Consider the following 12649-nt stretch of genomic DNA (forward strand, 5'->3'; position numbering starts at 1 on the left):
ATGTAGTGCTGAGCACGTTATGTATAATGGCATTTCTTTAAAAATGTTGCATTTTACAAATGTTTTTGCTTTTGGAGTAATTAAAAAGCAAAAAATTTGGTATACTTGATTTTGTGATATTTATATTTTTTTTAGTATGGGAGTGTCCAGCTTAATGTGTAAGTTGCTCTCCCTCCCCCTCTCCCTCCTACCCTCGTTTTTAAATTAGCAGTTTCATGCTAAATAGTTTGAGCAAAACATTTCGTACTTTAGCAGAAAATTAGCAAATAAGGACTACTAAATTTTTACTGAAGAAAAATGTGTCCTGAATCTTATGATCTTGTATCGCTGTAAATTTAAGCCTCTAAATTTAAATGAATGCACTCCACTTTTGTTCAAATTTGACGTAAATGTAGAAAAAATATTTTGCTATTTCGTCCTATTTTTGTTCATTAGTGATTCTAAGGGCAGTCTCTTTTTTATTATCTATAAATAAAATAATAATATATGTACAAAAGATAAAATATTTAATACGAAAGATAAAAATTATTATGAATCGCTGATTACAAATATAAGATCACACTTGCTTAAATAAAAAAATATTTAAATAAAAAGTTTTATGAATATGATGTTTAAAAAGTTATTTATTTGAATGACTCTGAATATGTACTGTATCTTTTTAAATTTTCTCTCTGATTAATGTGTTTATCTTATATGAAATAATTCTTTAACTTATCTTAATTTCTATAAATTGCCAGTATGTGTGCCATATGGTGATTATATATACGTGATGACTCGTATATGTCAAACAATGTACATTACACTGAAAAAAAAATTTGCTCAACTAACTAAACATATTTAGTTGTTTGCAGATTTGATTAATTCAACAAATTTTATTTAATTGAATTCAACCATAGTCTGCTTAAAAAATTGTTCAATGTTAAGTAGACTACGGTTAAATAAAACGGTTCAATTAAATAAAATTTATTGCAAATTTGTGCAAATGTATTTAGTCAGTTGAACAAATTTTATTTCAGTATAGACATATTGTACATATATGAATTATTATAGGGTTTTATGAGGGAACTATGCATGATTTTGGATTTAAAAATTTCGATGCTGTCTAAAAATTAAGATTAAATTTTAAGACAGAAAATGAGAACATTGTTATATTAACATTAAGTATTATTGTATTAATTATTATAAATATGTGATGAATTCAATCATAATAACATTGTTTACTTAAAAATGGACATAATTTCATAATTAATCTGATAATCTTCGTGTAAATTGACCAAAACAACATAAAGTAAGTTATCAAATAATAATTTATACAGGCAAAGATTGCTTAGAATAATGGAGAAAATCCACGGCGTATGACGGTTGATCACGTTCGCTGATCCAAATCGCTCCATTTTTATCCTTCTGAATGAGATCTAAGCTCGCGAGTGACACATTGTCTACTGTTTGTTTTCGATATTTATCTAAATTAACAGCATCACTTCCTAACACAGCGCGAACGGAGTTACAGATCTTATCACTGATGCTTGTGACCAACGGTGTTGCTGTAACACCTGGACACATAATAACCATTCGCGCTCCAGTCTTGTCATACGTACTTGCCAAAGACTGGCTGAATCCCAGAACGGCGTATTTCGAAGCACAATACATTGAAACAAATCAAGTTGGTGTCAATCTAGCAATAAAAAAAAGCATAAAGGTAGTAAAGGAGATGCAATGTTTATATAATTACATCTCCTTTATCACCTTTATGCTTTCTCATATCAAGTGCCAACATAGAGCCGCGAATTAGTGTCTTAACATTAAGATCGATCGTTTTCTCCCAAGTTATCGTTAAATATACCGGCGTTGTTGATAAGAATATCAATTCTTTGAATGCGTCGATGATTTTCCTGAATGTTTTCTCTAAATCGTCAGCCTTCGTCACGTCTCACCCCAGCAAACGAGAATGGATTGAAATGAATTGAAATGGATTCAGATTTTCAGAAATATTGATTCATGAATATTAAAATGAATGCTTTTTAATTCTGAATGTCATTCATAAGAATTGCATGGAGCATATCTCTATGCCTTTCAATCTAAAAATAATATTAGTTTTTTCTGTGCACACAAACACAATTATGAATATTGTTTAATGCAAAATTTTGGAAATATAGTTTTTCAATCCAATTGCATCCAATTAAATCTAATTGAATCCAATTAAATTCAAAAAAAGTATTCGCTATTTAAAATACGCATTCGGATAGAAAAAATTTCAATTTATTTTAATCCATTCTCATTTGCTGGGACGTAATGAAGATAGCACGACCTTTTCCAAATTCGTTTTCCAAAGTAGCCAACGCATTCTGGCCGTTCGATGTTGACAGGTCGATCACAGTAACACTCTTTGCACCAATAGCCTCATCCTTCAGCTGCTCCAGTAATAATTATAGTTTTATTCTGTACACTATACATTACTGACTTCTTGAAGCCTCGGATAAAACGTGAAATGCTTTAGCAAGATGTGAGATTCTTTAGCAAATTGTAATGAATGTCTATGTAAAAACAAAGTTTTTAATTTAATAGTTCTTTTTATCTTATCTTCTTGTTTAATATCGCTGCATTAATAATCCATCAGTAGACTTAATTGGTGCAAAATGATAAGTTTTTTATTCATTTATATATATATATATATATATATATATATATATATATATATATTCATTTCATTATCTCAATAATATAAAGGAAGATGTTAAGTTTTGGTTGTATTTTGGCCAAAATGGAAAATTCTGAGATGTACAATAAATTATATATCATATTAGGACTACTTAAGCGGAGTAGAGTGGTGTATCGCTTATTTTAGGGAAATATCGGAAAAAGAAATGTTATCCACAGCAATAAATTTAATGTTATTACACATTTATTGTTATTACACATAAATTTAATGTTATTACACATTTATTAATAAAAAATTGTTAAGGAAGACATTAAGACATTTCCAGAATTAATATTATATTGTCGCAATACGGTAACTTAGTGAAAATTTTTAAGCGATTAACAAGCGACGAAGGGTATACTTTTGATAAAAGTAATCGTTTGATGTATATATTTAAATATTCACAACAGGTTCTATTGTTTAATTAAAACAATAATATCTTACTTAATATCTTACTTAAGAGATTAATTGCTATTAGATTAATTGCTATTTATATATACATATATATATATATATATATATATATATATATATATATTGTCATTTAAAAAGTATCCGCGGTTTTTTCATTCAAAAATTGAACAAACCGCGGATACTTTTTAAATGACCTAATATATTTTGTAATGATTTCTTTCGTGTTCCCAATGTTTCCAAGATAAACAATATACTATTCGACTCGCGCTTAAGTAATTCCTTAATATAATATATAATCTATGCATCTTAAAACGTTTTTATTTTGGCAGAAAAATAACTAAAACCTAATATCCTTCTTTAAAAGCTAATGGAAAATTATCATGTGTATTAAGAGTTAATGTTAATTATCATAGATATCAGTTTAATTATATAATACCATATTGTTTTAATATTGGTATAATTTCATACAAATAATTGATTTGTCATAATGTAAATTCAAAATAAAATAAAATAAACAAAATAACTTATACTGGCGTACATCGTTTGGAATAATGGGGAAAGTTTATGGCGGATGGCGGTTGGTCAAATTCGCTGATCCAAGTCTCTCCGTTTTTACCCTTCTGAATCAGATTTAATACTGCAAGTGCCACGTTATCACTTGTCTGTTTCGGCAAATTCTCCATACCAGCGATCTTGTTGATTACTATAGAGCGAATGGAGTCATAAACTCTACTGTTGATGTTTATGGTTAATGGTGTTGCTGTTAAGCCCGGACACATGATAATAACTCGCACTTCAGTCTTGTCGTACATACTTGCCAGAGATTGGCTGAATCCCAAAACAGCACATTTCGAAGCGCTGTATATTGGAAAAAAGTAACCTGAAAAAAGCGTTTTTATGAGAGCCGAACTAGATATTTTATACTAATATATAATTTATTATAACTTTTATTAATGTTATGAGTAACAATGTCAACATCAAATATTTTTGTACGACAAAAGATTTATATCAAAATAATTTTCAAGTGTGAACTGATAATTTTCAAGTATTTGATTTATTTAATAATTTGAAGAATATTGAATAACTAAATATTTATATACATTACATTTATTACATATATTGAATAACTTAATATTTTTGTAACACTGAGAATAATCTATTATTGAAAATTCGAAATGTTTGTTGATGAATTACGTAATATTACTATATTAAAAGTAAAAATTATACATATATTAGTATAAAATTGCTTGGTTTATAAGTTTTTTTTATGATATTTAAATTTATTTATATAATCCTGTTTATAATTTAAATTAAATTTTAAAATAACCTGGATCTAATGCAGCTACGGATGCAATATTCACGATTACACCGCCTTTACCACCTTTATGCTTCCCCATATAATCGAATGCCATCATAGAGTTGTGAATTAGTGCCTTAATATTAAGATCGATCGTTTTCTCCCAATAGTTATCGTTAAATATAGCAGCATTGTTAATAACAATATCAAGTCCTTTGAATGTATCAACAATCTTCTTGAACGTCTTCTCTAAATCATCAGCCTTTGTTATGTCGCAGGCAATGAAAACGACACGGCCCTTCCCAAATTCGTTCTCCAAAGTAGTCGCCGCATTTTGGCCGTTTGATGTTGATAGATCGATCATAGCAATGCTTTTTGCACCATTGCGAAGTAGTATTTCGACGAACTTGTATCCTAATCCGCCAGCTGCTCCAGTGATCATTACAGTTTTATCACGTACGTCGTACATTATACTGATTTCTTGAAGACTTCGACGTGAGATATTGCAGCAAGATGTGAGATTCTTTAGCAAATGGCAATACACTGTCTATATAGTATCCACCTATTTTAATACTTCTTTTGATGACATATGAACGATGATTTGTTCATGTGTCGGATTATTCGTCTGCAAATCTGTTCCTGGTAAAAAATTTTTTATGCATGAATATGTATAAATATGTATAAACGCATAAATATTCATATACACATAATATATGAATATATAATAATATAATAATATAATAAATATTCATATATAATTATATATGTATTATACATGTATAATTATATATGAAATATGTCCATACATTGCAATGTAATAAATAAGTCAAAGCTTTTTTAAACGAACAATTATAGTTATTCATAAAATAAAATTTGTTTTTTAATGAAGTATAATGATATGAAGTTTTTCAAAGTTCAGTAATATGAAGTTTTGACCTACAAAATCTTCCTCAGTAAAATATACAACAACATTTTTATATAACCCCTTACAAAGTTAACTTATAATAATACACAATAATAAATATTATCGCTCTAGGCTAATCTTACATAACTTATGAAACAAAGAACATAAAAACCACTGCACAAGATATTATTTGTGATATTTAATTATCATTACATTAATAAACCATTAGACGTTTCAGCCACAATCTGGCCATCTTCAGTAAATTCACAATATTCTTAAAACACAGACTTACATATTATATATCTGACATTAAATTCAACCGTCGTGTAATATAACTATGTATAAATGTATAACACATATAACTACATGTTCTTTCATCATGTGAAGGTGCCTCATACAACAATGTTGCAGCGTCAATTGTCATATTACGAAATATGTAAAACAAGAATTTCCAGATTCTGTTTTACAGCAAAAAAATGATGAATCTCAAGTACATTCTTTACACAGATGGAAATTTGTCGTGATATTGTGTGTTATTATTTCCTAACACACAATGTCATGACAAATCTTGCTCTTCTTTTCATAAGTTTTGAATTATAAACACGTTCGTTTTTATTATGTATTTTAATCTTACTTATTTTTTCATTTAGATGTTACGGATCGAAATAGGTAACTCAGTCAGAAGTTTGAAGTTCAAATTATAAAGTGTGTTTTACTAATCCTTAGTTATCGAAAATCCAGCTCAGTCAACGATTTCATAAAAAATGTACAACAATCGAGAATTTCTTCAACGACTAACCTAATTATATTCTGTATAATAAATGTCAATTTATAATTAAATGATTAGTATAAGTTAATTGAATAATGAGAAATATTATATTAATAACTTACGTTAATTTATATAGAATAGTCTTGAATTAAAATCGAAGTCAAAAACTGTGTTCTAAAACAGCTTTTGCTTGTTATACGTTTTAAAACGGACTGATATTATGAGTCAGAGAATATATATCGTTAAGTCGTGACATAAACAAGTATGTTCGAAAATGTTACAATTAGCATATGTTGTCAAGTATGTTAAAATAAGATCGATCCAACAAGTGTTCTTCATTAAATTTATGTCGTTTTTTTGTTCTTTTATGTAAATCATTTCCGAAATGGTTCTTTTTTTCGGAGTCTCATGATTTAAAATTTCGACGTTTTCCTAATCAAAGCTGTGATTGGAATGTATGTTTCGTTCGCAATTATATGTTTCGTGACCACTGAATGTTTGGATTGATCTAATTTTATATTGTTATGATGCTCTTTAATTTAGCTGTCTTTTTGTTTGTCCGACATAAGAGACGTCACGATCATTACAAGTGATTTTATAAATTACATTATTATTTTTTTGATGTTGATTTTTATCTTTTTGTGTCTTTATAAACCTATTCAATTTGTAAAGACAACGATATTCTATCATAGTTTTAGATTTATTTATTATATTAATAATTTTATTCATAATTGATCTAACGTATGGAAATAAGATCTAAAATGGTAATCGAGAGTAATAAATTCAAATACTGAAAATGAAGGTGAGACAATAAGGAACATGATTGTATTTTCATACGTTAGATCAATTATAAATTACTTCTACCATTCAACAATTCGAACTTTTGTATTCGAATCTTTCGTTAATGGTAGTAAAGATTATGTTTAATGTAACCATAATACGATTACATCACAAGTCACGGTCGCATGTCGCTTAATTTGATTTTATAATTTTTAATTTTAAGTGTATATTATCAATGTTCTTAATTGGATAATAATTGAATGATATTGAGAAGGATCCGCAGTAGGATCGAAACGTCTATTGTATATTATGTATATTAATTAAATAAATCCATTACACATGGACATCCAGTGTTCGGCTCTCGCATTATCATTCTCCGATTTATTTTACAAATATTGTGTGCTGTTTAGGTATAATGTGAGAATGTTATTTTATTGAAAATATTTTTATTAAATTTATTTTTATTATATATTTAGTCAATTTTTTAATTATTGTTATATAAGTCAAATAATTCGGTTCACTTGTTAAGCGGAGAAATGTTTCAACTGAAAAATTTGTCTTATGAAGAACAACATTCGGTGATAATCTTTTTCTAATCGTTGAAGGCATCATGTCGATTGATATTCATTTCATTTTCCATGATATACAAGATCTGTTTTCTGTGGCTGAACTAGTGTATACTTTTTGAACTTAAAATAAGATAGGAAAGCGAAGAAAAAGAATTCTAGTAGTACAGGAATAGAAAATAGATCAACAATTTTCACCGTACACGACAATCATTCTACGATGAATGTTGGTATCTTCAGCGATTAAAAAATATATATCATACGCACGTTGATGAAATCAATGATAACTCATTCATGATGAAATTTGTTGATCAAATTCGTTGATCAAATTCATTTATAAAATTTTCCAGTCGGAACATCATTTCATCATACTTAATAAGTAAACTGGATGACAACGTAAAGCAATTAATTGTGCTCGTTATCAACGTCTTTTATCTAAGGACACGTGATATCACATACACGTAACACAGCATATGTAATATAAAATATGCGTAACAAGTTTTGATATCTTGTTGGAAGTAACTGTCACAACGCCATTGTTATCTTTGCATTTGATCACATTATACATTCTTATTAATTTGTTTCTTATTTTATTAAAATAAGAAAATATACATATATATATATATATATATATATATATATATATATATATATAGTGAGTGCAAAATGTATTTGAGAAAATATTTTTTGAAAAAACTTTATTTTTAAAAAATAAATATTATCCAGCGAAAATTGAGTCATCGAATTGATATTGAATTGATATCAGTATAATGATTTCAATACTAATTTGACGTTGATTCGACATTTAATTGACGATCATTTCTTGTTGGATAATTAACAATTTATTCATTAAGAATAAAATAGACTGTATTCTTAAAATTATAATATATATATCAAAAAGATGTATTAATTATGGAAAATGTATCATCTGAAAAATAAGCGAAAATTAAAAATTGTATTATTTGAATGCTCAAAAAGTGTTCGTATAATCAAGACATTTAGTTTCTAAAGTCATACATGCGAAATTCGTTTGTTTATGTTAGAACTAAATGTATTTATTGTATAAAATTGCTCATTAATATTTATTCTTTACAAATAAGACTTTTTTACAAAAAATTTCCTTGTACGAATATTGCATGTATGTTATAAAACATATAATCTTGTGCACTAAGAAACTATAATATAATGTTAAAAGATGCGCAATAGTGACAAGAACTTATAGGCCGTAATTCATAGTCAAATTTTACATTTAAGTCTTAAGCGTATTCTATAATATGCTCTTTATTTCCTGTTTTTTTGCTTTTCCCCCCTTTGCAACCGTTTTATCGACAATTGCATTTTTTGCTACGTCTTTCTTTTGTTAACTTTTATCTTTAAATTCGTTAACTTTTATCTTGGGCGACATAAAACAAAAAACCGGATAAGAAGCAAAAAGACAAGATGTAAAAATAGTAAAAAGCAGCAAACAGAAAACGAAAAGCATATTGAAAAGAATAGATTTTAAGTATAGTCTTAATTAAGAAGTCACGAACTAATCAGACCGTATTAGCGTCTTAAGACATTACTTAAGACAATTTTGAAATAAGAACGGACTATGAATTTGCCTATAATTTGAATATTTAGAATAATCGGTTAGAACAAAAAGGAGAAAAAAAGAAGATCGAAAGAAGTTTTATGTAATTACAGAACAGGCCCGTCCTCGTCAGCCAAAATGCTTTCATCTCTCTGCTGTCTCGGTAGCGAGACAAAACGTAAATAACAAAGGATAGACACCAGCATTCCATCTGAATCAGGTCTGTTGCAACGTTGAAATATACAACGTTGAAATATATAACTCATGTTATATCAATATTGCTGCAAACTTCTGTATTTATATTTTCTATAATAAGAAACAAGGATGCTTGAAGAAGATCGGTATCATTATGAGAGTCACAGACAAAGAATAACAAAATAAAAACCGGTTACTATAGTTGCAGATTAAAAGACGAATTCCCTTGGTTCCTTCACTCTACGACACTTATTGTTAGACAGACTTCAAGTATGCATTCTTTGTTATTTACATTCTTTCTCATTATATTAAAACGATGGAGAAGGGCTGCGAAAGGTTTCGGTTCATGAATCGAGTTTTGGACAGGCCTGAATCAAAATATCATAAAATCAAACTTTAATTTGTTAGATGTGTTAATTGTAATTGAATTTCCGACATAATATTTCTAAAATACAGCTGAATATTTTTCTTAATTATTGAACAATTTTTTCCAAATTTAATTTGATAAATATGTCGCTATGATTCGTCATATTGCTATTGTTTTGTTGAAACATTATGTCGAAATTAAAATTGCGCAATTATCAATATTTAAGAAAAGATCAGAGTGTCTACATCCTTTTTTATAAAAATACTCGTATATCTTTTTTATACTCGTAAATATACTCGTATAATTGCAGATTACACATTTTATCAAGATTTCGTCATATAATTTTATAAATGTTGTCGGGACAACATTTATGAAATTAATAAGCATTACTAGTTATGGACTCTCGAAATTAAAATAATGTAGAAAATTAAGCAAATGAGAATTCGTTGTGGTACTTAATGCACAATCATTCCTTCTGTGTATATCTAAATTATATTTTTGACTTGCTGTACACTCAAGTGTATTTATAATAATTTATTAAATTTTTTATAAAGAATTTTAGAGGAGAATCGCTTACTTATTTCCGTATATGGAGTCTTTTCAGATAAAAGTTTCGTTAGATGTATACGAATATATATACGTTCTTATCAAACAAACAAGATTAGAGATAAACATAAAATTTTTCTATGCTAATAAATATAATTTTGTACTATTTCAGAAACTTTATCAGATTTTTAATATAAATTGGAACACTTTTCAAAAGAAGCCGAGAAAGTCTTTTCTATTAAAGAAAATTCTTTACATATGAATCCTGAAATATTTTAAAATTTCTCCAATAATTTTTAATAAAATTTTATCATATCTGAGAAAGTTTAAGATTAATTTTCAGAAATTATATAATAAATCTTAAAAATATTATTATATGTACTTCAAAATTCACACACACACACACACACACATACACACACAAAATTTCAAGAAAAGGTGAAAATTTTCTCATTGGCGTTATTTCTGAAAAGCTTCGAGAAAAATATTTAACCAAGAGTCTCCTACCGTTGCTCCAAAGACCAATCACGATCGAGTTGAATGGTCGTTGAAAATATAGAAGATCGCGTGACAACACCAACGTCACTTTTGGGTCATACGTCCTATGATTCTGAAGGATCGTTCGTTCGCAATAGTTTGTTGTAAATTTTGGAAGTCCAAGAAAGGAAAGAGTTATATACAAGATGGTCAAATACCGCATGTGTCCAGACTATAAGAAGGCCGCTAGCCATTATCATGATTTGCTGGGGAAAGAAGAGACTCGAAATTGACTTTCGTCATTTATGAAAAATGGATTTTATCTACCTGAGAGCTTTGAAAAAAATAGAAAGGCAAAAAGGAATCGTACACTGAAGGCCGAATGGCACAGTGGATTTCTGGGCAAACTGTGAAAAACAGAATTTACAATGCATTGATGATGTAGTGAGGAGAGGAGTAAAGAAGTCTTGAATCAGATTATGACGCTTGATGACGCTTCAACGGATTAACAATTTACTTGTAATTGTTTGAAGATTGTATTTTTGTATTTGCGTGAGTTATATTAAGGTATCTATTAGGCATATTATAATGAATCAGAGCGAAATGAAATAAATTTGGAAAGAATAAAAACTTTCAGGATCATTTATTCATACGAGAAATATTTGTTGTGTGTATTATATATGTATATGTGTATAAAACATTTATATTCCAAATATAAAAAAATATATTTTACATTTAATCACGTAGAAAGCTATCTCTCTTTCTTATAAAATTTATCGTTATGAATACTAAAATAAATATTCGCGTCAAAGCGTGTATACTTAATAAAATCGAGCTATTTGTTGATTTGTATAGATATATATATTATTTTTCATGCTGTGCATCTTGCCATAAGAAATATTACGAAAATTGTACCGTGACAGGAAGTAACGACGATTCTATGCATACTCGAAAATTGGAGACTATCGCGTGACTTTTATTCGGAAGATTTTCTTCTCATGCAACATTATTCCGTAAAAATCAGGATAATATGCCGAGCGGAGTAATCTTTGAAGCATCATATTCTTTCTTGCTGCAATCATTTCTGCATGAAAATATATCACACATATAGAACGTGTGCAGAATGAATTGTTTAACAATAAATTCCTAATTACAAATCGTAAACACGCGATAATAAAAGCTTTTGAGCGCGGCAATGGGCGATAATTGCGATTTAAAATTATAATTCGTTTGCAGAAAGTAATGTGAAATAAAATTATACTTTATTTATTACTTATTTGTCTACATTCATACAATATTTGCTAAGAATCAATTAAGATAAAATTCTTGAAGCTCTATCAACAGAACGAATATAAATTATTTTCCCCTTTGCTCACTCGTATTTATTATTCTTGTGCTTATGGCAATTAAGAGAAAATAAAAGATAAACCTGACGATTTTAAAACTTCATTCTCAGATATTTTGAAACTAGTTTGTGACTTATAGATATAACCTGAGATAGAGATAGATGACCTGAGATAACTTTCTTACTTAAGTAAAGCACAAGATCATCATATAATCTCAAAATAATGACAAAATAGCAAATTTAATTATTAAAAGTTACTTTTTAATTAATCATGACTCATTTTGATGTCATTTCGACGTTATTGTGATTTTATTGTTCTGCTTGGGCTAATTCTCTCAGTCTTTGTATAAAATTAAATATTTATCGGTTGTTTTCGTAAACGTTCGCTCATTTGTGTGACATTAAACATTGGAAGGCTATAACTATAGAAACGAATTTCTCGTAACATATTGTTAAAATAAACGATTAAATTTTGAAAAAGATAACTAAATCTAAAGGACAGCTATTGTGAAATGAAGGATTATCCTTTATAAAAGACGTATGTTTATCGTACTTATGGTCGCATCAATTTCCGTTACATGATCCAGGTAATATTCTGTCGCATTTGTTAGAAAAAAAGTCATTAAAGAGAGTTACTTGTAAAATTCTTAATTTTTCCAGTTGAGAAAACAAATGTGTTGAAATACTGCTAGGTTTTTGTTCTGTATTTTCGTATGCC

The 12649-nt window shown here is 28.1% G+C and overlaps 1 protein-coding gene and 1 pseudogene across 2 annotated transcripts; both read right to left on the minus strand.

The window, feature by feature from the left end:
- Nucleotides 1-1120: 1120 nt before the first annotated feature.
- LOC105150863 (15-hydroxyprostaglandin dehydrogenase [NAD(+)]-like) lies at nucleotides 1121-2724 on the minus strand (annotated as a pseudogene).
- A 160-nt stretch (nucleotides 2725-2884) lies between these two features.
- On the minus strand, nucleotides 2885-6314 carry LOC105150853 (15-hydroxyprostaglandin dehydrogenase [NAD(+)]). Of its 2 annotated transcripts, XM_011064200.2 has the most exons (4): nucleotides 6205-6314; nucleotides 5948-6123; nucleotides 4440-5048; nucleotides 2885-3992 (listed from the first exon to the last, which is right to left on the minus strand). In XM_011064200.2, the coding sequence occupies exons 3-4, from the start codon at nucleotides 4876-4878 to the stop codon at nucleotides 3637-3639; spliced, it is 795 nt and encodes a 264-aa protein (XP_011062502.1). In that variant the 5' UTR covers nucleotides 4879-5048; nucleotides 5948-6123; nucleotides 6205-6314; the 3' UTR covers nucleotides 2885-3636. The 2 variants fall into 2 exon arrangements, with proteins under 2 accessions (XP_011062502.1, XP_011062503.1); XM_011064201.2 differs by lacking the exon at nucleotides 5948-6123 and having other exon boundaries at nucleotides 6205-6313.
- Between the last annotated feature and the right edge of the window lie 6335 nt (nucleotides 6315-12649).

The sequence above is a fragment of the Acromyrmex echinatior genome, chromosome 2, assembly GCF_024713525.1.
Source record: "Acromyrmex echinatior isolate Ae372 chromosome 2, ASM2471352v2, whole genome shotgun sequence".
Classification (NCBI taxonomy): Eukaryota; Metazoa; Arthropoda; class Insecta; order Hymenoptera; family Formicidae; genus Acromyrmex; species Acromyrmex echinatior.

Coding starts and splice junctions, on each gene's coding strand:
- LOC105150853 (XM_011064200.2), bottom strand. CDS start 4,878: ATGTACGACGTACGTGATAAAACTGTAATGATCACTGGAGCAGCTGGC. Junction 3,993..4,439: donor CGTAGCTGCATTAGATCCAG/GTTATTTTAAAA, acceptor CGCTTTTTTCAG/GTTACTTTTTTCCAATATAC.